At 47.1% G+C, this 24,360-nt stretch overlaps 1 protein-coding gene across 1 annotated transcript; it reads right to left on the bottom strand.

The window, feature by feature from the left end:
- Nucleotides 1–942: 942 nt before the first annotated feature.
- Nucleotides 943–23,507, bottom strand: LOC146191813 (uncharacterized). Its single transcript, XM_084600379.1, has 6 exons — nt 23,485–23,507; nt 22,302–22,392; nt 12,609–12,753; nt 7,172–7,389; nt 3,347–3,630; nt 943–1,693 (listed from the first exon to the last, which is right to left on the bottom strand). Exons 1-6 carry the CDS (start codon nt 23,505–23,507, stop codon nt 1,360–1,362), a joined length of 1,095 nt encoding a protein of 364 aa, XP_084456505.1. The 3' UTR covers nt 943–1,359.
- Nucleotides 23,508–24,360: the final 853 nt, after the last annotated feature.

Below are 24,360 nucleotides of genomic sequence, written 5' to 3'. Positions count from 1 at the left end.
TCAGTGCTTGTCTGACCTGGTGCATGTGCTTCGCATGAAGCCGTATTTTACCCACTGAAAGTCATATTTGCCATCCGGAGCAGTTTTTTTTTTTCTGTGAGCTTGCGGTTTTTTTTTTTTTGAGGGGTGGGGGGGGGGGGGGGGAATATTGCCACCTGACGGTTCGAGGTAGCGCTTGAACGACAAAGAAGTTGGAGACTCTCGAACGCTTCGGCTAGCTGGGACTGTGAACTCTTGAGCTTGTGTCTTCGTGTTACCGTTTCTCGGGAACCTCTCTCTTGACTGTGTGTATCTGCCCCCGTTGCCGATACCCATAAATCCCTGTCTTCGTGACGATATGAATGTTCATGTTCTGGTACCATCACTGTATGAAGAAGCGTTCTGAGCGTGCAACAGGAGCTCTCGCAGATTTGTAGTATTTTGGTGCGCGAGGTGCAAAATCCATGCATATGACCACTAATCACCCAACCCACTTCCCCTTCTTATATCGATCATCTAAAAGCCACTATTTTTCTGTCATGTTCCGACCACTTCCTACTACACCCAACAGCCCCCCGAACAGAAACTGAGGTACGGCGATGGCTTTTTGGCCGAACCCACTTTATACGCTTCGCGCAAGAAATCCTTTTCCAGACAATTTTCCAGCAAATCTACGACGTCTGTCGAAGGCATGTAATCCGAACGGCATGCCAGCTGCATACGTATCTAGCCAGCTAGAAACCAAGCTATAACCTGCTGCCGGTGGCCGTATACCTACATGTCAGGGGCAAAGTGCATGCGGACTACATTAAATGATTTATAAAGGTGTCCGTAAAGGCTGAGACCTTTTCGAACGTCTCGGCGAGTCAGACAGTCCTGCACCCGCTGCTTTTTCGAATTAAACTATAGAGAACAAAGCCTTTGAGCTACAACTGTGCAAAGTTTATTTTTCAAAAGCGAACGAATATGGGCAAACAAATTGCAGCATATACACGTCTGCAGCATATTTGTGCACATGCAATGGTAACTACTGTTTATCAAAATAAAATATCTTGCCTGTCCCACTTAGCAATGACTCTTCAGTATAATGTGCCCATGCATCCTCAAAACTACAGCATCTAAAAAGATAGGAGCGGCATGTCACGCACCATCCTTGTGAACGAGAACCATCTCTGCACTACGGTACGATTTAAATGAGTACAATTCGCTTACACCTCTACGTAGCAGCGTGCCAGCTATACCTAATGTTTTCTACGGCCGTTGTCTTAATCTCTTTCAGCCATGTTCCTAGTCTCGCGAGCAGTACAGCTTCAGGACGCAAAGTACTATCCTCTAATTAGTGCACGTCCCAGCTTTTCAAGCGCCGTAGCAACCTCGGTGTTACTTCTCATGACTAGGCCGCAACGAGACCTGTGCCGCCTGCATTCCTACGAGGCGCCTGTTCCACCTGGGCTTAATTCGACCGAGTCTGTAGCCGCGCCATGAGGCCTTCCCGTAGAGACACATCTCTAGCAGGAAGACGAACAGAGCGAATGCCGCCATGATGGCCCAAAGGGCGAAGATGGCTGCTACATCTTCGTAGCGAAGTACTTTGAAAGACAGCTCGCCGCTCTTGGAGGACAGCTCCTCTTGCATGGCTTGGCAGAGGTACCACTCTCGCATACCGTCGTCGTACCACTTGAGGTTCAGCCCCGACTCTATGATGGCCGTCATCCTGTCGTGAATGGGCAGCAGGGAAAGGTACGAGTAGGGCCCAAATGAGAAAGGTAAACAACATAATAGCGAAGTACACAAACTTGTCGCTTGCTGCAAAGTGAAACTGGTTATTCGGAACAAAGCAGTTTATGTGATGGGCCGGGTCGGTTTCGGAAATGGGTCGACTCTATTTTCAAATCGACCAAATTCATCTTTTGGAGGGTCAGGGTTCGGGCTAGTGGGTAATCTACATGAGGTTCCACAGCTCATAACGCTCACTGCACTCGTGTTGTTTCCCTTATGCGTCGGGCGCTATGGAACCTTATGCCGTTTTAGGGATGGCAAACCCAATTTTTTAGGTGGAGCCAAATTCATTTTGTGAGTGGGCCCAGTCGGTTTTTAACATAGATCGACTCAATTCTTGAATTGGGCAAAATCAGTATTCCGTGTGGGCCACCCAAACCATGGGAGCCGGGGTCACTTCGACTTTGGACGGGGGTCAACTCGATTCTTGAATCACCCAAACTCAGTTTCGGGGGTGGGTGAAGGGGCATGGCTAGGGCATGTGGCAGTTGTCTGTAACGTGGCCACGCAGTTTCATCCTCAGGTTGTGTGACGTCACGTGACCACGTGACATGAACCAGTTGACTTGCTCTACCTACTTTGGCTTGTCTTTGAGATGGAAAGGTGAGATCCGATTGGATCCCGCATTAGGCACTCTGTGCGCTTCAAGGCCACGCACACCTCTTTGAATATGCGGCTCGGTTAAAACGGGGCGTTCATTTATGTCGAATAGTCTTTCATATAATATGGTGTCCCACGACTGTATCTTGTCAGTGTGAGATAATAGAATATGAAATAAAAGCAAAAACAAATAGTGATCACGGGACAATCAAGAGGGGCCACCGAATGGGAGCCAATAACTTTGTCACGTCACACCTTTCAGGACGGAGCTTAAGTGTCCGTCCTAGTTCTTCCATTGTCTCATTATGTCATCGCCCATTGCTTACCGATCCCGATAACGTAGAGCTTGTCGAGGCTAGAAACACATTCGTGATATCTTGTACAGTATGCGGCATACATAGAGGGAAAACGGCAACGCGTGGTCGATGCCTTTCGCGAAGCGCTGCCGCCGACTGTGGAAGACAATTGGCGGTAAAGACCCAGACGCAGTACGCACAGTTGGCTGCCATTTCCATGCATGAGCTTTGTGCTACCTATTCTTTGCTCTTGGTGGCAACCTTTCGTTAAGAGCGGGAGCCAGTCTTGGCGAATTGTTTCTAAGAATGGTGCATACTGAGCTTATACATACGAGCCAACTCTGACGCCACACAGGTATACTGGTTCTACAATAACGAATTACGAGGCATGAAGAACCCTGTGATGCGGCTAATGAGCTTTATATAGACACATATCGTGTGACCGGAACCTGTGCGATTGTTTTGCGACATGTCGAAGCACGACCCCTGTAACTCGTCTAGACAGGTTGCCGCTGGTTTAGGCTAGCTGCATGGGAAGCGATAGCGCAACTAGACCGGTCGAGCATACATAACTGTTAGATTTTTCACCTACTGTTGCTCTTTTCAGGACTCATAATTCTACCTAGTAGAAACGAAATGAAAAGTTGGAAAGTACTGCTTCATCAATCAACGAGTTGTTGCCCAGCACTCACTTGTTATGAAGCCTCTCTTCCAAGCCAGGCGTTAGGCCCTTGGCGTGAGCCATGGCTCCAAAGCGCGTGAAGATGAGCTCCGGAACCACGTACAGGCTTCCTCCTGTGAGGCGGCACTGCTTGGCCAACATAGTCAGGATGACGTCACGGTCGCTGACAATGACCGCCTTGCCGCTGTACAGTTGCTCCAAGGAAGACTGGGCGTACATTTCCGAGATGGTCACGAAGCCGCGGTGGCGCTGCGACTGGCGCGTCAGCGCGCGCAGTGACAGCTTGGGAGAAGTCTGTGCGAAAACGTTACGGTGTTACAGGTCGTGAGAGGTATTAACTAGATTTAGTGGCACGATACGAAGCAGCGCCCAGATGGACTTAAAGACTTCTGCTTTCGAAAAATACGGCTAACTTTTTAATGCGCATTGTAAAGTTTAAAGATGGTGTTGCAACGCCAAGAGCCGTTATGCTGAGCACACCGGAGCCGCCGAGTGGATGAAGCCCATCAAAGGTCACTTATCGAGCCGAACAGGAAAGAAATATAAGAAAACTGAGATCGGCAGTGATATGAAACAGATGGAAAAATTTAAGGGGATCAAATGGAGGGACGCATTGTCCGGCGAAGAGCAAAAAAGAGAGAAAGAAAACAAAAACCAGAATGCAGTGGTTTTCACTATTACCTATGTTTTCCATCGCTACCAGTCCGCCTCGGATTTATGAGAAACGTTATCGCTGCAGCGAATACCGCCAGTTGTCCATAGGATTCGGGCCACGATTTCTCACTCCTAGCTTTGTGTCCTAATCTCCACACCAACCGGGAGAGGGCTTCAACTGCAGCGTGCTCGACGAAACGGAGCTCATTCAAGATGCCCTCTGCGGGAAGGCGGAATATAAAAAACAGAATGGAAATCTAGAGCGCGTGGATTTCGCATCACCAGTATCTCCGCTGTGCTACAGGGGACACGCAAGATGCCGGTCGCCCTTTTTTTCTGCGCAGAAAAAGAATATGTGAGATGCAACAAGATCGAGGTGCCGCAGGTGATGAAGGCGGTGCGACAGCTGGAACGGCACCCTAGACAGCGCATAAAAAGGCAGTCCTGTCACTTCCGGAACTGCCATCTTTGATGAAGTTTATGCTAGGGGGGCTGCGCTGGAAAAAAAAATAGCAAAGAAAGCGTAAGAGCAAAGCATTTCCCGCTGCCGCCTAGCCGCCTCCTCATGCTATTGCCTATATATTGGCCAATCTCTTTTTTTCCAGTAGTTATTTTAAAAAAAAGGAAGTACTAACGTTTTTTTTTTATGCTTTCTGTGGCAGCCCTGTGTACTCCGGATTCTGAATCTATTTCGAGGTTTTATAGCGCTAACAGTTTATTATCCCAGCCGCGGCGGCTGCTTTTCAATGGAGGCAAGAACCAAGGCACCCGGGTGCTGTGCGATGTCAGTGCACGTTAAAGAACCCCAGGTAGTCGAAATTTCCGATGCCCGCTACTACGGTATCTATCATGGCCTGAGTCGCTTTGGGACTTTAAACCCCACAATCCCAACCAAACCAGTTTTATTTTCTACCAAATAATGTGAAAAATGGATGCAATTCTTGTTTGGTGTTAGAGAGAATTGTTGTTGTAATGAAGAGGTAACGGAAAGTACACGAAATAGCCAGCAGGAAAACGCCCAAATACAAGTTCAGTCTAAGGATTACGTTGGCCCTTCATCATTTTATTTTCTCGCTGGGTAGTGAGAGACGGTACTGCACCACGTTTCGGTACGTCCTTTAGTAGTGATGGGTGCGGTGCTCAATCGTCGTGGTATTCATAATGTGACACCTTTTCGAGGCGTCTATAAACGGTTTCGTGTCAGAACTATTCGTAAAGTGGTGAGTAGCATTGTCTAGAGCGCGCCGACAGTGCCCTGTGGAACAAGTCAGCGCCATCTAACCTTACACTCATGAGTTATGCATCCATGCTCGGCATAAGCAGGGGAATGCCTGCTCATTGCTTCCTTGTCCAGCCTCCGCCTGCAAGTTTGTTTCGTGCCGCCAGGGAAGCGCTGCTTGCATTTCTGACGCTGTGGGGCTGTGACGGTCGTGACAGTGGCCAAGGCGTCGCCATAGCGCCGCATTTCACGAGTTTAACGAGACGGCCAGCAAGCCAGTGCGAGTGATAGCTGCTGATCACGCGTTTCTTCATACGCGCCACTCGCCGCGACCATATTGTCTTTCGGCGTGTATCCGAGCTGCGTATTTAGCTAGGGACGGCACACTGCGCCTCTGTACTGCGCGATCACCCGCTATCATTTCATTTGCTTTTTAAAGGCGCGACAAATTGATATCAATAGCACTTGCTAGCCTAGCCGCCTCGCCATTCATGGAGAAACTCATTGGTTTTTCGGCCACTGGTAAATATCATTCCACGTGGTCCAGGCGTCTTGCAGCGGCAGTACAGGGAAGAAATCAGACCGGGAACTAACTAGCAGGGGCTACTTTATTCTGGCCGCGCGCATGCGCGCGGCGCATAACGCGAACATTGCGCCTAACTTTAGACGGCGCAAACTTGCCCCGCAGAGCACCGCCGGTGCGCTCTAGACAAGGCTGCTCACCCCTGTGCATTGGATAAAACTACTTGCCGGCTAACGTTTCTACGTGCGTCATGGTAGTAAACCACCAGAGGTGTTTTGGCGGATCAGTTCCATAGATTACTCAATTCTGCTGCTTTTTGAACAATACAACCGCCGCATCACTCCCCTATATAGCCAGCGATTGTGTGTTGATCCCCTTTTCTGGGGCAGACGCAGCGGGCAGGCTTCGCGCACAATTGCGCGGGAACACACGATCTCCTTGTGGAATTTTGGCCAGTTTGCGAACTGCCGCTTAAAGTCCCTGGACCCTGACCTGAAGCTTCGGCTTCCACCTGGCCTACCACGACGTGAAGAAACTTTGCTGTGCCGCCTGCGGGTTGGCGTAGCATTCACAAACTCTTATTCTTTTCTGACAGGTACGGCAAATAGCCCTGCATGTGCAAACTGGGGGTCCGACGAGACTATAGGCCACATTCTTTGTGAGTGTCCCATATACAGTGAGGAAAGACAGTGTCTATGCCGTGCGCTGGAGCGTCTAGATGGACGCCCACTGACTGAAATTAAGATCTGGCCACGGCGATTGTCTGCGGTGAAGGCTTCCCAGGCACTGCTCCGCTTTATGAAAAGCACAGGACTGATCGAAAGGTTATTTTTTCTGATATGACTGTGAAGTGATGGGATGTGACATGTCTGTGATGTGACTGTACTGACTTCACCATTCCCTCTCTTACCCACAACTTTTATATCCACTCACCTCTTTCCCCCAGTGCAGGGTAGCAAACCGGTTTCTTTTACCGGTTAACCTCCCTGCCTTTCATCCTCATCTTCTTCTTCCTCCTCCTCCTCCTCCTCCTCCTCCTCCTCCTCCTCCCTTCATAGCTGATACTGAACTAGCCAAAACGAAGTTAAAAAAAGTAGAGCGTATTTGGTAGAGTATCGTTCGTGGAACGACGCAGCACACCGAAAAATTACTTTTTTCGTAAACATTAATAAGTGTTCACGGAAAGTTATGTGCAAAGAAGGTGGTCAGCATTTGATCTGTCTGTCGTGGTAAGTGATAACAAGTCCGCTTTCTGCTACTGGCAGATGAGGTGCTCTCGACGCCCTGGAAGTTACGTCTACCAGGCGGACATCGGACGAGGAGTTCTTAGCGTGGGCACTCTCGCATAGTGAAGGTCGAGGAGTATTCCCGCTACAGTTATACAACTTTCACTTCTTCGCCCAGAGGCAGAGCAATTCGGAAGTACTCTATCCACTCACCCGTACGTACAGTTCGTACTCCGTGTCCCGCCATATCAGAGGTCGAATGGACGGCTGGAGTATGACGTCTTCCGCAGATCGGAAACGCGGTGGCTCGTTCTTGATGGCCATGCTTGCTTTAAGCTGTCCGGCGAATGCGTTAGTGAGCACCAGTACCGTCAACCACCATATCGAGAATAGCAGCCGGCCAGCATGGCTTTTCGTCGGCGCCGGGTGCCCTGTGAGTCACGGAAAATTCCTTCTGAATTCTGAATTCGAGACGAGTTGTCGTCGAAGATCAATGCCAGCAACACGGTAGCGTGGTTTGCTGGGTTCCCATGTAATGCTCTAGATTTTATTTGCCCTGACATGCTGTAAGAACGGCTACGAAATGTAAGTGAACGCTTTAAATAATAATTGACGTGGTTTATTTAAGACGTGCAAGTGTATTAAACCTGATAATATGGCAGGTTTGTCTGTTCACCTTCGAAAACCGCCAGACCGGACACAAACAAAGAAGATGAAGCACGCACTGACTCTATATGTACACATTTAGAAATGACAACTGATGTAAACTGAAAAAGACAACAGGGAGATACGATACCGGGTTTTCATTTAAAAACTGCTCTAGGCAATTTGTCTCGAAGTTCACAGCGTTGTTGTCGATCCCATCTGTAGGAAAAATTGTTCGTACAAACCTAAGTACGTGGCACTGTACGCAATGCATTATGCAACGCTAACGCAGTTTATAAATTCCGTTTGTATGCAGCTGTTCTTAGAAAGGAAATAAAAGCTGCTACTTGAACGGGCCTTGTTCGAATAGGCTAATTCCAGGAAGCCCGATTCGCCCCGACAACTGGCGACTTGTCACTCTCAAAACTGTGCGCCCTCCTTTTAAAGCACCACAATTTGTTTTCTTTTTTAAAGCACGGAGAGAGCAACTCAGGAGACATTAGAAGCCTACTTAGCATTAAAATTCAAAAGTCGTGAACAAGCCACTAACCTGTTGTAAAAACGCATCTGAAGATTTCTCCCAAGGTCAATTAAAGAGTGCCCCTTTTTCTTCATAACCTTTCTTACTTTTATGTTAATCTTCATACGTATCTCTAAATGAAAATTTGGCACCGGCCATCATGTGTGACAAATAGGTAAAACACTGATATTTTTATTGGTCGGCGGCTCTTGTGTTTAAAATAGCGCTGTGCGTAAAATATAGTCGTTAAAGCGACATCAATAACAGCGCCTCGGCTTTATATATATTGTCACGTACAAGGTGATTGAGGATATTAGGATTGAGGGGGTTAGCTCCGATACAACAGCGGTGAGCAGCACAGACACAAAACCCGCAAGCGACACTTCGTCGTCCTTCACTCAGTCATGCGCCACCTGGCAACGCTAGGTGGCATTACTCCCCCTTCCGAAAAAAAAAAGGAGAAAGAAGTGAACACGGGCGGTGAGAACGGTGTGCAAAGTAAGAGAGTCGTCACAGGAGGTGGCCGTGCGTTATCGTTGGTAGTACGGCTTCAGCCGCACAATGTGCACAATGTCCGAGCTGGGCTTTCGACGTTTTGAAAGTGCGGCGCCGTCTGGAATAACTTCATAACTGAGATCACTCACACGACGCAACACTTTGTACGGCCCGAAGTAGCGGGAAAGGAATTTCTCTGACAAGCCTGGACGGCGAACTAGTGTCCACACCCAGACTTGGTCTCCAGGTTTGTAGTGTACCTGGCGGTGCCGGAGGTTGTAGCGGACCGCGTCAAAGGTCTGCTGCCGCCCGATGTGCACACGGGCAAGCTGGCGGGCTTCCTCAGCGCGGATGGCATACTGCTGGGCATCTGGCGGAAGCTGGTCATCATCTGGGCACGGGAGCATGGAATCGAGCATGCTCTGAACTTCACGCCCGTACACAAGTCGAAATGGTGTGAAGCGCGTTGTTTCCTGTTGGGCTGTATTATACGCAAATGTGACGTACGGCAGCACCTCGTCCCAGGTCTTGTGCTGCACATCGACGTACATTGATAACATGTCCGCAATCGTCTTATTTAACCTTTCGGTAAGACCATTGCTCTGCGGATGGTACGCTGTGGTCTTGCGATGCGTCGTGTAACTCAACTCAAATATGTGGTCGATGAGCTGCGAAGTGAAAGCTGTCCCTCTGTCGGTAATGACATAAGAAGGGGCGCCATGCCGCAAGACTATGTTATGCATGAGAAACTCGGCTACTTCGAAAGCTGTGGCATGAGGGATTGCCTTTGTCTCAGCGTATCGGGTCAGGTAGTCAGTAGCGACTACTATCCATTTGTTTCCCGCCTGCGACAAAGGGAAAGGACCAAGGAGGTCCATGCTGATTTGGTCGAACGGAATACGTGGTGCTCTAACGGGCTTGAGAAATCCGGCAGGCTTCAGTGGCGGTGTTTTACGGCGCTGGCATTCGCGACAGCTTCTTACATAGCGTTTCACAGTTGCGGAGAGTCCTGGCCAGTAATACATGTTGCGGACTCGAGCAAGCGTCCGTGAGTAACCCAAATGACCAGACGTCGGTTCGTCGTGGCAAGCAAGTAGAATATCCGCACGGAGCTCGCATAGTACTACCAGAAGGTAAGCTCTTTCTTGGCCTTGGGAGTTTCTTTTATACAAGACGCCTTGCTGCATACAGAATGAACCAATGTGCCGAAATAGGCGTCGAGGGAGCGTCGTATTACGCCCTTCCAGATAATCGATGAATGGAAGAATGTCTGGATCAGCTCTTTGTCGATCCCTGATGCACTGAGAGCTCCTAGAAAGCCGTTGTCGCCATCGGCTGCAGAATCGTTAGTGTCAACGGGGGCTCGTGACAGCGCGTCAGCGTCTTCGTGTTTGCGGCCTGACTTATAAACAATAGTTATATCAAATTCCTGAAGTCGTAAACTCCAGCGTGCAAGTCGTCTCGATGGATCTCGCAGATTTGCCAACCAGCATAAACAATGATGGTCCGTGACAACTTTAAATGGTCGGCCGTATAGATAGGGGCGAAACTTCATAGTAGCCCACACGACCGCCAGGCATTCCTTTTCCGAGGTGGAGTAGTTCGTTTCGGCGCGAGAGAGTGTGCGGCTAGCATAGGCTATTACTCGCTCAATCCCGTCTTGATGCTGAACAAGGATCGCGCCAAGACCGATACTACTGGCGTCAGTGTGCACCTCTGTGTCAGCCGCTTCATCGAAGTGCGCCAGAACAGGAGATGTTTGAAGGCGCTCGCGAAGCAAAGAGAAGGCCGTCTGCTGCTCAGAGTTCCACACAAAGGCGGTGTCCTTCCTTGTGAGGCGCGTTAGAGGTTCCGCAATTTGAGAGAAGTCCGCAATGAACCGCCGATAATATGCGCACAGGCCGAGCAAGCGCTGAACAGCCCTCTTGTTAGCTGGAACGGGAAACTGTGCGACGGCAGCAGTCTTTTCGGGATCCGGGCGCACCCCATCGGCGCTCACAACATGGCCAAGGAACTTGAGTTCTGTATACCCGAAGTGGCATTTCTCGGGCTTCAGCGTGAGATCAGCAGAACGGAGCGCTTCCAGTACAGCTCGAAGGCGTTCGAGGTGTTGGTCAAGTGTTTCGGAAAAAACAACTACGTCGTCCAAGTACACAAGACAGATCTGCCACTTGAGGCCAGTGAGGACGGTGTCCATCATCCTTTGGAATGTAGCTGGGGCAGAGCACAATCCAAATGGGAGTACTTTGAATTCATATAGGCCATCTGGAGTGACAAATGCGGTTTTTTCTCGGTCTCTTTCGTCTACTTCGATTTGCCAATAGCTGCTTTTCAAATCAATAGATGAAAAATACTTCGCACGTCGCAATCTGTCCAGTGAGTCATCGTTGCGCGGCAACGGGTATACATCTTTCTTTGTCACACTGTAGTTACTGTAGTTGATCTAACAAGCCAAAGAAATAATTTTGCCATTTCCTGGTCACGAACAGCTATCCTTTTTTTTTCGCAAGAAAAGATTCCAAACTAGAAGCTAAGATCTGTATTTTGTCGTAAAGCTGGCCAATTTCGACTGTGCGTTGTGTCGTAATGTAGCATGCTATGAACGAGCTATTTCGGTTGTTTGCGTTGTTTATATTAATTGCGTTTTTGGCTCTACTGGTGAAACGTCTTGTAAAAAACGTTTCAAGCCACCAATGCCTGGATTTATTAAGTCCGTATTTTTTTTACAGCGAAAGTTCAACTTCTCACACGCGACACCTAAAGGTTATGTTCTTTCGAGAAGACCTCAGGTATGGCACGAGGAGCCGACGCCGCGCTTCTTCCTCGCACATGCGGCGCGCGGAGCCCGCGGCGGTCACTGCTTCTTCTGCTCTTTCGCTTCTTCTTCACACACGGGGGAAACTTTATCCGTATCCGTAATATATCTTCACAAATATACAACTCTGTCTGACACCACACAGCCTTCCACTCCCCGGCCTACCCATTCGCTCCACTGCAGCAGCTGTTCATATGCCTTCGCCTTCTAGGACCTCCTCCTTCAACATTCCCGCGACACCTGCGTGTCGACTAGATCAGTCTGTGGTGTCCTTGCGGTTCGCAGATAACCATGGAGGAGTCGCGAGCTAGAACCCGTCCCTTACAAAAATGGTGGTCAACAGTCTTTAGAATCTGTATGAGCCTCTTATTTACCCTGTCAAAGTTGTATGTACTTTAAATCTCTATGAGCATGTTCCAATACGAAGATAATAGAACCTTACTGTTTTGTATATGCCTTAGTGAATAAAAGACAGTACATAAAGAGTCGACAGGTAGATTTACTTTTTTGTATGTACTCCCGTCAGTGTACAGCAACTATAAAATATGGAAGCAATTTGACGTCTTAGAAAAAATTATCCAAATCCAATGTGGCTCAACTGTTGACACCACTTTTTTCGCGTAAAAGCAATGGCCTCTTAAGTGATTAAGTTCATGCCGAAATTCATAATTGACATTTGAGTGATGCTTTAAATACGAATAATTTCCGATTTTGTTTCATGAGAATAAATTGAAAATGTTAGACCATATATTCATATCAGATAGATGTGTAATTAGGGTATGAGAAAAACATTGGTTCAGAAGCTACGCATGCTTCGGCTCCGCTGCGTTGACGTTCACAGGCAGCCATGGAGGAATTCAATCCCAGCAAACCATGTCTGATCATGCATAACCCAGCTTCCGCTCTGTAACCTAGGTTCAACCTGGTCGAACCGGTGAAGTTTTGTTTACTTTGTAGAAAGGGTCACATCGGATCCAAGCAATAAATGTTCATTAAGAGGCTATCGTTCGAAGTACCGAAGGGCTTACGGTGAACGGGAATGTGTACTTTAGGTTTACTCGATTTTATGCTACTAAAGAAGTATATGTTCTGACCAGATTAAACGTCGTTTTCAAAAAGGAATTAGCTGGACGGAAATCCCTGCTTTCTAAGGTCCTATCAAATGTCGCACTCACCTTCGTAGGTGAAGGAGCGCAGAATGTCCCAGGTGTTTTCGTACGTTTCCCAAATGAGGCTACCTCCATTTCGGGCTCTCCGCTTTTCCACGAATGCGAGAGCTGTTGCAACCACAGGAATGCAAACGACTAGGCCCAGCCACACCTGCAGTTCGTAGTTTTATGAAATAATGAGTCACGCTTAATGGAAGGTAATTAGGCAGATTTACGCACTTCGTAAGATAACAAGGGCTGGGAACAATAGTACTTTTTGAAGAGATAAAGAACTAACACTATATTTTAGTTATTTTTATATAGTTAGTTAGCAGGCATACGCACTAAGGTTTATTTGCAGAATTATACCCTGTAAAGAGAAATTGTAAAAGGTGAAGGTTTAGAAATAAAGACCGGTTCTCGAGGTCATCACTGTTCTTTCAAAAAAAGAAAAAAAAAGCATTCGAAACTCCGTGCGATTCATGGAGATCTTTAGGAATGGGTCTAGAAATATATGACGGCCTTTCGTACTTGCGGTATCGGTTATTGTGGCCGTGTCAATCTGGGCGCGTTCAAAGAAAAAGTGCTTGAAGAAAATCTGCCGATTAACAATAATGACTAACTCGATAAGTGGCGAGTAGGGTGTCGATTTTCTACACACCATGGAAACTGCCCATACATGACCCCAGGGTTTGGATTTAATGGTGGCGAGCTGAGTAACTTGTTTTATTAATGCGCAAGCATTGTATGGCTCTGTAGGCGGGTTTCTTGTGGGCATGACCTTGTCGGTGCTGTAAAAGAGTTGGTATATACGAAAAAACAGAATGGTAAAATCGGATAGCGCGTCAAGGAAAGGTCTGCAAGTGACAAAATTGTTGATGTGAGTTAATTAGTTAAGACATTACAGGTAATTAAGTCAATCAGACGTCGAAATAGGCAGCAGGGTCAATGTCGACATCCGAAGGAGTCAAATGGTACTCGACTTCCGGTGACGTAGGCCTAACTTTTGGTGGCGGGAAATTTGCAATGCTTGAACGTAAACGAGCAGGGAAGACCATCATTTGGGTGCATAAAGGGGTAGGAATGGTTAAAACGTGTGTAAACAGAGATAATAAACCAACTGCAGTCTGAAAATTTTGAGAGAACTGCAGAATCTTCGCTGCAGGAATGCGAAAGCCTGAATGTTAACTGCTGCACACAGTACATCGCGCGCCCCTTTTCGAGCACAACCAGCGTTCCGTTTGGGCGCATAAAATTTCACCGGCGTTATATAACTGGTTTACAAGAAAAGAAAGGCGCAGTATCTGTCACTAGCAGAATCCCATGACGCATCTCGCAGACAACACAGCAACGCTCAGGCTTAACGCATTTCTCCAGTGCAGATTCTGCAGTAATCTCGGAAATGTTTTTACGTGCCATGAATTTATTTCCTTGGCATAACGACATTCAGTTGCGTGAATGTTTCCCGGCGTTGTTGGTCTTGCTAGGACACTTTAGAGCATTGTACATAGATTTATGCTTGGTGATTTCTCATAAACGTGCTCATTGCAGTTTTCGGAAATTGGTTTGGTTTGGTTTGTGGGGTTTAACGTCCCAAAGCTACTCAGGCATGAGAGACGCCGTAGTGGAGGAAAACGGAAATTTCGATCACCTAGGGTTCTTTAACGTGCACAGACATCGCACAGCACACGGGCGCCTTGCTTTTCGCCTCCATCGAAAAGAAGGTTTCAATGAAAGTTTATACAGAGAAAGAGGAGCCGTAGTGGAGGGTTACGGAGTAACTTCGACCACCTGGGAGGAGGAGGAGGAAACAATTTGCCGACGAATTCATTACTTTCTAATGCGAAATTTGAGCGCAGCTCGTCATCTCTTTCACCTTTTTCGATAGATTGAGGCAAAAATTTCGAGCAAGACATATATGTACGAGTACAGGCAACTATTTTATTTTTCTCTGCTGTCCAGCGACCGCTGAAAAGACCAGCAAGGTCTGGTACAGCAAGCTCAGCGGGCGGCAGTGGCCAGCGGAGCCTTCGACTGAGGGCAACCGACCATTTTGTAGAAGTGGACTAGGTCGACGGAGAATGAGTGAGTGAACTTTATTAACTGCTCGGGGATCTTTTTCTTCGCAAATCAGGGGAGGGTCCAAATGAAGAGAGACTTGGTGAGGAGGCTCCTGTAATCGGCGTACTTCAGGAAGTCGAAATAATTCTTTAAGATAAAGTGGTGGAAAAAATTAAATTACCCCCCCCCCCCCCCCCTCTTCCCATGCGAGCGCGTTAGAGGGAGGCCTACAGGGAATACGTTGTCGTGTGTGTGACGTAGTAGAATGTGTTTGACACTGTCGTGGCTAAGTATGTCGTGTAGCGCAATTCGTGGATGAGTACTGCAGTGGCGTAGCCCGTTGTGTAGTGTAGTTCGCGTATTGCTAGTGCAGTAGTGTAGTATGTCGGGTAGTGTAAATCGTGAACTGCAGGGGCGTAGTATATGTCACCTAGTGTAATTTGTGGATGATTAGAGAGTGGCATAGTACGACACGTAGAGTAATTCGCGTTTGAACACTGCAATTCAGCAGTGTATGTCGTGTAGCATAATTCTTATATTGGTACTGCAGTGTAATTCATGTATGAATTCTTCGGTGGTGGTGTATATCCGTGCTGTATAGCCTGGTGGCGTAAATGACGATTGAAGGATATCAAAAAAGAAAAAAAAAAGAGAATGTGCTATCGCGTTTCACTCAAAGGCCACTTGGACGTTTGTTCGACCTCATCTAATGTCACTGGAAATTTCACTACAGATTATTCTCACTATGTTGGTCATTTGGACCTAACATCGCAGCGATTGGATTTTTTGTTGCAGGGAAATGAATTTTCAAATTTCCTATTTTATATCCTTAATCGAGGAGATTTTAACGGGCAGCCTTGAGTGCGTGATGTCACTGAATACACTGACATTTGTAATCGCTCTGCGCTTGCTATAGGACAAAACTTTGAGCTTGGCTTTGTGGTCATCTGAGAGAAATATTGACTCCAGCTGTAATTGCAGTCGCCAGTGCAGCTGATCAATGCGCACGGCAGGATTCGTGGCCATATCTAGGACGTCATATATTGGTCGGTCGTGACTTCACGTTTTGGCCGAAACGTATTTTCGGTTCCGGTTTCCGTTCTTAATATTTCTAAAAACAATCCTTTTGTACTGGCAAGAGGCGACTCTAAATAATTTTGTATGATGATAACTCAAAATACTTAAAAAAGAAACCACGGAATTTCCAATTAAGGCCAACCTTAAACGACCTTCACATTTTTTTCCTGGTGCCAGGTGCTTGCGCCCCTGCCATTTGGATGGCTGTGCGGCGGAGTCTGAGCGCAAACACTGCCTACGAAAACCATCGCCTGCTTTAAAACTTATTTACCTTCAGGGTTTGCTGAATTCCACGCGCAAGCACCATGCTCAAGTTTGCGCATGCGTCCTAAAATGTGTTTCTTTTGCAATGTTTTGTCACACCGTTGCTGCGGTAAGGTTGGCAGGGCCAGACTAGGCGTTATATCGCATTTTGCTCTTCCTGCCAAACTATAAAAAATTTCTAAAATAGATCATAAAATAGACCAGTAACGATAAAAAAAAAAAAAAAACTTCAATGCTTTTGAGGATTCAGAGCACCTGACGGAGGTCAAAACATGATGTGACCTTTGGCCAATTGCAGGTGCCGTGTAAAGGAAAACTGCAATGTGGACACACTTCAAGACTGGAAGCCAAGCATTGCTCGTCATTTTTGAGGGACCCAGAGACTAACTGGCTGATGCTACTGCATGAAGATAATAATAGGTAGGTCGAGTTGAGCACTTGCCTCCCACTCAAAGACGAATATGTAGCTGAAGGCATTCACCAAGGGTTCGCCAGCCACGGCGATGATTGCGCAGTGGCTGGTGTAAAGTGTTGGCATGTAGGTCAACACCTCCGTGCGGTCCCGTCGAACAAGCAGCGGAGCAGCAACGATGTCGGCCAGCTTAGAAGGAGGGTGAAACAAAATGTCATAAATGGACTTTGTTAGAAAAACCCGAGCTCACATTTTATTACAGCAAGCGCAATTGTCCGAGTTAAAAAAATGCATGCATCCAATTCACGCAGTAGAACCGTAAGCTGGATTCGCTAATACATTTAGAGGCAACAACACTGCCGCGTGAAACCTGTAACGCATCATATATAGACCTGCGCATACCGTCATTTTGCGCTACTTCTTTCTTTTTTTTTTTTTTTTGCACTCGATAAAATGAACAAACTTTTGTGTTAGACCTAGCTTGCGCAGAATATAGCAGTTTGGATAGGCTTCACGCTCGTAAATCGCACTGATGGCCGCATGCTATTCCAGTGGCGTTTTGGCTTTTGTATAATCTCCATCTTGCATTTCCGGAGTAGAACTTCGCTGTTTCACTGCAAAACACTGGCAAAGACAGACTACACTTGTGGCGCGTGTTTGCAGTATCAACGTGATATGTTCAATTTTCACTCTTAATCCACGTTGTGGTCATATTTCCACATGGTGGTTATCGTGCTGAAAACAAAAACCGAGCATACTGGCGTGGCACAGAAATGCGCTTTTTATTGGGCTGACTGCGCGCACAGAAAAACTAAACGACTCGGCGAGAGTGGTACAGCAAGCGTGCATAGTAGTCCTAGAACCACAAAATGCCGGCCGCTGTCGACTGCACTCAACTTAAGGATGGCAGGGAAACATCACGTAAACGGCCAAATCCAGCCACGACAATCTGGTATAGTGTGGAAGCAGCTCCGTGTGTCTGGCATCACTGGAGATAAATCTTGATGTATATTGCGTTACAAAGAAGGGTTATAAAGCTGGGTACCGGCCTCAATGAGCGTGAAAGAACAAACAGTACGAAGCTTCGCGACAATACTTCCCGCTTAAAGAAATATCGACTCGATACTACAACCCAGAAGTAGACGTCTAAAACACAAACTTTCTACATACAAAAAATGCAATGAAAGGAAACATAAAGTCTTCTTCAGTGCGCGCAAAGGACAACCTGGACAGCCTGTGCACTCAAATAGAGAAAGGTACAACATGGAGAGCGTTTGATCATGAGCGGTGCCGCTGGCAGGCTATCGTTCCACCCAGGATGGCACCATAAGTCCTGTTCGTCCCGTCGATGAAAGACCTTGTGCCATCCGAAATAGAACCGTAAAAGGTTTTCACCCAATTAGCACCGGGTAATGGGTGAGGCTCACGCCCTCCGACTAGTGAACCTGTTTTGCTCAGTTGTAAAATAAATGTCGTTCGATGTTCAGAAAATACTTTCCGCCTGTTATTAGAGAACAAACATTCTGTATGAGTGCGCTAAGCGACTAGTGGCTATCTGCGCTGCTTTACTTTGTGCGAACATTGGTGGTCCAGGCGACATTTCACAATGCCGTAGACCAAGTGTTTCCGTTGACTGTGCATTTGATGATCTTGGGGCCTCGGTACTACGGGGACAGGGACACTTAATCGCGTCGTGATGCTCATTTCCCCAAAGACATCTAGAACAACGTTATGCTTCAGAGTTGATGAGCTTCGATCGAAGGTCGATGATTGCTCGGTGTTAGCTCAGAAAGTCTGTATGCCAAGGCACGTCGCGAGAGTACTGCTGCAAGACCATGGCCGGGTAAGTATAAGGTGAACATCAGCTGTGCAGATTAGCAAGCTGTACCAAGTGGTGATTACTTTCTTGAGCTGAGCAAGTAATGGTATACAGTCGTGCCTCGTTAGTGTACACTTTGGTTCTCGGCTAAAACTGTCAATAAAGCGAGTCGTCCGTAATAACGAATCGCGAAGAAAAAATATTTAAAACAAACAGGCTATAATTATGGTCCGCGTTCGTGCATACCGGAGGCAGAGAAGCTGAAATCAGTCGTAATTTGGCGAACTACAAGCCCAATATCCCAATCACCATTATGTTTAAAATAATGAAGTTCAACCCGATGCGTCTTACGGTGTAGATACGCTTAATTACGTCTCATTTAAAAATGACGTAACTTCAATTACAACTGTTCACAATCCACAAAGTTTGCACAAGCTGCAGTGAGTATTTTCTTCGCAGCCATTCATGCAATACGGTTAAGGTTAAGTGCATTAACTAGGAAGCTTCACAATGGAAAACAAAAAACCACGGAATAAAAGTGGGCATTACTTAGCCATTTGCACTTCCTAATTGTGTTCCTCTGATGGCATGCACTAGAAGTGCAGGAAATGAAACGCTTGGTTGAAACAGAAGAGATTTTGTTCCCATTTCTGTCCATATTAATGCGGCAAAAATACATGGGCCCCAACAGGCTTTGGCATTTTTCCCTTGTCTATTGTCCGGACAGCGAGTTTTCATATAAATGAGGTTTAAATGCCTTGAAAATGTTTGATGCCCAGAAAAAAAATGTTTGGTGCCCAGAAATACTGTCCATAATACGAGTCGTCCATATTACCGGGGGTCATATTAAAGAGGCACGACTGTACTTATGACTGAGTAGTAGCAACCGTCTCCGCCAAGGCAATAACCGCGCGACTATCGATAGCCACTTCGCGTCTTCGCATTGCACCCTGGCCTCGGAATCCTATCTCAGCTATGTCGTGTGCAAAGTTCGCGGCTGGGCCATGCCATTATTATTTCGCTCGGCGGCAGCGTCACCTTGAGTTTTGTCGTCGAGGTGTTCTTTGCTTGCAGCGCCGATGCAATAGCTGTTTTTCTTCATATGGTGTCGTTGTTCGATCATCGTCTTTCCGCTAATGATCAACCTCACCTCCAAATGTCGCGGTCTTCAGTTTTACGGAGGCTAAGGGAGATTCCTCGCGCAGCGGCAACGTAGCTGCCGCCCAACGATGCAAGAGGCGTGAGCTTGATTGCGATGGAGAAGGGGACCGACCCCCTGCTTAGGTAGCCGTCGATTTCCTGCGGTCGCTGGCTGGTCAGCGGTCACGGGGCTTCGGTGGCAAAACGGCACTGGCTGATTCGTCTTTGCGGTGTACGTGGTGGATTGCTTCCCTCCGCAATGAACCCCAGTGTGAGGCTGTTTCAAATTCTCCAGATGTCGCACAAGCATTGCTCGTAGGATGGGCGCGTAAATGGGGCGTACCAGGCGACGTTATATGGTACAACTAGTTCACGCGGAAGAGGATATGGAGGATGCTCAATTAGAGGCGCCGATGGCGGGGAGACACGAGCATGCTGCATTTTTTCGCTGGCGATTTCCGCGTAGGTCTATGCGTGAGTTTTGCTGAAATATGGAAGGAGCAGACGCAGCTCTTCTTGAACAACGCGTTGGATTACAACTCTCAGTCTCCGCTGTCACTGATTTCTCTGCTGTCCAACTGGTCGACCGAAGCAACTTCTAGAAGTCGTGCACACTGGAGCACTCGTGCATTCACAGTTGCCTCTCTAATGCAATCAGTGCAGGTATTGTGTGGATTGCTTATCAGCAGTGCTTAAATTTCTTGCTTAACCCCTCGAATCAAATGCACTACCTCCTCCATCGTTATGTTAGAAAAAGTACGCCGCAGAAGACTCTTGATTCTTCTTACAATATAGGGCAGATAACTGCAAAAGCAGCTTCACTTTTTCTTTCCTGATTAGGCTTCTAAACGTCCTAAGGAATTCCCATCTGACCACTTCTGCTGCTTCAACGTGGAAGCTTCGCGGTTTTTATACCATAACCTGCCAGAATCCTCTACAGCAGAGGAAACTTGCCTCATTTTTCTCAGTTTACCACATCTACTAATAATAACCACCGGTTCCACATTTTCAAGCCATTCTTTTGGCTTATGGTCCTATGAACCATTTAACATAGATGGAAATTGCGGCTGCTTCAAAAAATGGAGGCTGCTAATGCAGTCATGCTCGACGTCGATAGTGAGGCGGCCCTCGGGAGCCGGGTGCATTTCGGTAGGGATCCGTTATCAGGTGGCCGCCTCTGGAGACTGCAGGTGCTTGGCGGTTCATTTCTGGTCGAGCAGGCTTCAATAGCTTACCCGGTGCCAATCTTATCGTGGCAGCTCAGGCTGTTTCGGCGGCGCCATGTATAGTTGAGAGCTACAGGAACATCTTACGAAAGCATGTTCACCGTATGTGAAGTGGTATGGACAGTAGCGTAATCAACAAACCAGGAGATTGACATGCACTAAAGAAGCTTTATGTGACTGACTTGAGCGCACAAAGGACTAAGCAAATTTACAGCGGTGATAAAAAAGGAACGCTGGGTGGTCTTCAAATAACAGGATGCCTGTAGCTCTCACTCACACTCAACTGAAATTTTCTTCCGAAACTTTGAGATAAGACGCCAAAAGAAGCTACAGTAATCATGGAACAATTTTGAAGCCTTTGTTCGTTACCGAGGTGATGCGAGGCAACTCTGGGCCTAAGCCGAGTCAGAATTAAAGTGATAACCTGACGAGACGGCACATTTAGGATTCAAAAATTATAAATGCGAACCTTCGCGGCAATATGATAGTAATCACACGAGCATGTCGCTTGCTTCTCTGCTTCTCAAATAACTGGTCTTGTTTCGCCCACAGGGCGATACTGGTTCACTCTGCTTTTATAGTTCGACCTTAAAAACCCAATGACCTAAAGTATAATGTTGGTTTCCCTCGTTTCGCTCGGATTGACGTAATGTATGTCTAATTATTCCGGGCCCGTGGCATCTTTATATTAACGTCACATATAGAGACTTTTCACTGAACGTCGGTGACATCGGCGATCGCGTGACTAGTGATTTTGCATCATTTCGCGTAAAGCCGCGAAAAATGCACGTGGTAATGAAACAGCTACGACTGTGTAAACCGAAAAAAGCGGTGATCTCTATTTACGTGAGACCTTATTTATGATGCGATAGCAGTGCAGTGATATCGTCCCGCCATAGATGATAGCTCCACCGCCATGAAAGAAGAAATTCCCTGACTGGTAAGGAATGATGACATCAAGAGGCCACGTGACCACGAAGAACAAATAACAGAGCGCCAACAAATAAGTCCCATTGCAAATCGCCCCTGGACCCACCCAAAATTTGTGGCCCTGGCTCAACCACTGATGAAAGTCGGGAGAGGTGCTGACAAATTCAGTAACCAAACTGTCCAAAATACGCAACAAAATTCCAAGTTACCTCTAATGGTGTAGCGCTTCCTCTTAAAGAGTCTTAAGTGACTTTTTTGTTCTTGGGACGTGGCTGGATATAGCTCAATTTACTCTAAATTGAAACATCCAAGATGGAGTCTAACCGGCTTTGATGTTGCAGTGTGAGAAGGAGCTATGGCCAACCCATTCAGCGGTTGTCAGTCAAAAACAGTAAGTCGAAATGCTTGGAAGTCAAAATCTGGTGCTAGATACCAGGCGGTTAGAGTGTTGTATTTTGATTACGCAAACTGATTCAATACATAAGAAAGATAAGCTCGTCTAGTCTTTACTTGTATTTCTTATGTTCCAGCTGACACCGATCGCTTCTGTTGTGTCACACTATACTTTTCGCAGGGTAATTTGCTTAAGAGTTTTTGTCAGCACCGGCAGTCGCATTAGCGGAAATGTATATCCGTTTGTTTCGCATCAAGCACATGGATGCGAAATGGTTTTGGCGTACGTGCCCCGTGGGAGCACCACAGCACTTGCTGCACTGCTACCACAGACGAGCAAGCAGTGGAACACCCTTAAATATAGATCGATGTTTCTTAAGCTAAAACGGCGCACTTACTCCGTTCTGCAGGAGCCCTATGACGCCGGTGTAAGTCCCGTTCGCCAGGCGCACACCAAAGGGCCTCCGACCGTCGTAAACGACGTCGTAGCTGCAAAGCGGTAAAAAAATTTCATTTATATTTTCTTTAAGTACGTTGCGACGTCTAGAAACCGTAGAGCATCCAAAATTACACAGGGTTTACGTGTTCTTACACGGAGCTGAACCTTTACACAATATGAATCCCGTCGCCGAAGTTAAAACATAAAAAGGTGAAATACGTACTTCCGAGCTTACATACGTACTAGGATACCGGACAATGTGCCAAATTCGCTTTCTTGAGCGCACTGACGCGTAGATATCTTAGAAATATTTTCTACAACGGACTTTCCGTCCAACAGTGTCTGCGGCAGTGGCGTTTCAGATTTGGTGGTTCATATTCGCATGAATTAAGCACGGCCGTACAATATGCATAAAACACTTAACCATTACGAGAATGGTGTGTTTCTATACCACACACTGCTATCTTAAGAATGTATCCTGAGCATTTGAAAAAGTGTGCGTGTTCTCTTTGTTTCTTGATTGCTTGAGCTTGTAGGTTGGCAATTCGGTACTGTTCTGTTAAGAACCCCTGACCCCGCATTATTACAGCGTAGGTTTCGTATTTTTCTGGCGGTCCGTATTCACGCACTTGGGCATTTTATTCGTCGGTACTAACGCTTGGTCACTGAGTTAACACAGAGAACACTGGTCCCCTTCCATTCTGTAAAGTTCCACATCCGTATTCGTTTTATTATTTAAGCTGATTACTTGCAATTAATTCAGGTTGTGTCACCTAGACAGAAATTAGAGCTATATGATGAATTAACAGCTTGTCTAGCGTAAGCGGCGCAAAAAATATAGTGCCGACGAGAAAGTATAAAGCCGGCTAGAGAAATAATAGACGAGCGCTTCTGAGCAGTTAACCGCGCAAACCTACTTGCTTGGCGTGCATTAACACCGCTTCTTGGGCTGGTTGGGGCATACCTAAATTGGTGAAAACATTGGGCCGAACCATGCACACCAGAAGAAAGAAGACGAGACACAGGCGCTGCGTCTCGTCTTCCCACAGCGCCACACAGCACCTGTGTCTTGTCTTCTTTCTTGCTGTGTGTATGGCTCGGCACAATTTTTTCACCAGTTCAAATTGCTTGGCGTGGCTCACCTGAAAGGCACGAAATCCGCCATTGCCTGCAGGATGTGCCCAACAATACCGTTCACGTGGAGTTTGCCATTTAAAAATTGAGCCCACACGAAAGGAGGCGCCTGAAAACAAAAAGAAAAGCGCATTCTGGTAACACAACCGTACCAGACGTCGTCCTGCCTCATTGAGCACCGCCGAAAAACGGGCCATAAGACAGGTCTTTCACTTCTGTGGGCTGCTAAGCGCTTAAGCAATGAACGCTTACAACGAAAACACAGTAACTTAGGTTCCAAGACCTCGTCTCCAGTGCCTGCGTCGATGTTCGCAGAGGAAGGTTGAGGGGTGAATAAGAAAGAGAAACAGGGTACCCGCTGGAAATCAATTAGCACCACGGACCTGCCATATCGTGAGCCGCTTCGTGTCTGTCTCAGCCAGCGCTCATAGCAACACTCTTTGTTAGCCGCCTGGCGGCGACATCGGATATCAGGGCCTTCCGCAATAGTGTAATAGATACTAGGAAGTGCATCGTGTGCGGCGCGGAGCAGGGTAGTGAGGTGGTCTCTTCAGCAAAGGAAAGCCTAGAGATCGCTGTCAGTCATATATAGGAGTGTTTCCGGCAATGCTCGCGGCAAGGCGGGAACACGCGCGGAGCCTGCATCTGTACCCTTTTTATGTACTGTTTATTGGCAAATAGCGTTGTTTTAAGGTTTGGTTTGGTTTGGTTTGTGGGGTTTAACGTCCCAAAGCGACTCAGGCTATGAGAGACGCCGTAGTGGAGGACTCCGGAAATTTCGACCACCTGGGGTTCTTTAACGTGCACTGACATCGCACAGCACACGGGCACCTTGCTTTTCGCCACCATCGAAAAGCGGCCGCCGAGGCCGGGATTCGATCCCG

Source organism: Amblyomma maculatum, chromosome 4 (genome assembly GCF_055883805.1).
Source record: "Amblyomma maculatum isolate TAMU_Amacu chromosome 4, ASM5588380v1, whole genome shotgun sequence".
NCBI lineage: Eukaryota > Metazoa > Arthropoda > Arachnida > Ixodida > Ixodidae > Amblyomma > Amblyomma maculatum.
Note: the sequence above shows the minus strand (reverse complement) of the source record. Positions and strands in the feature narration are given on the sequence as shown.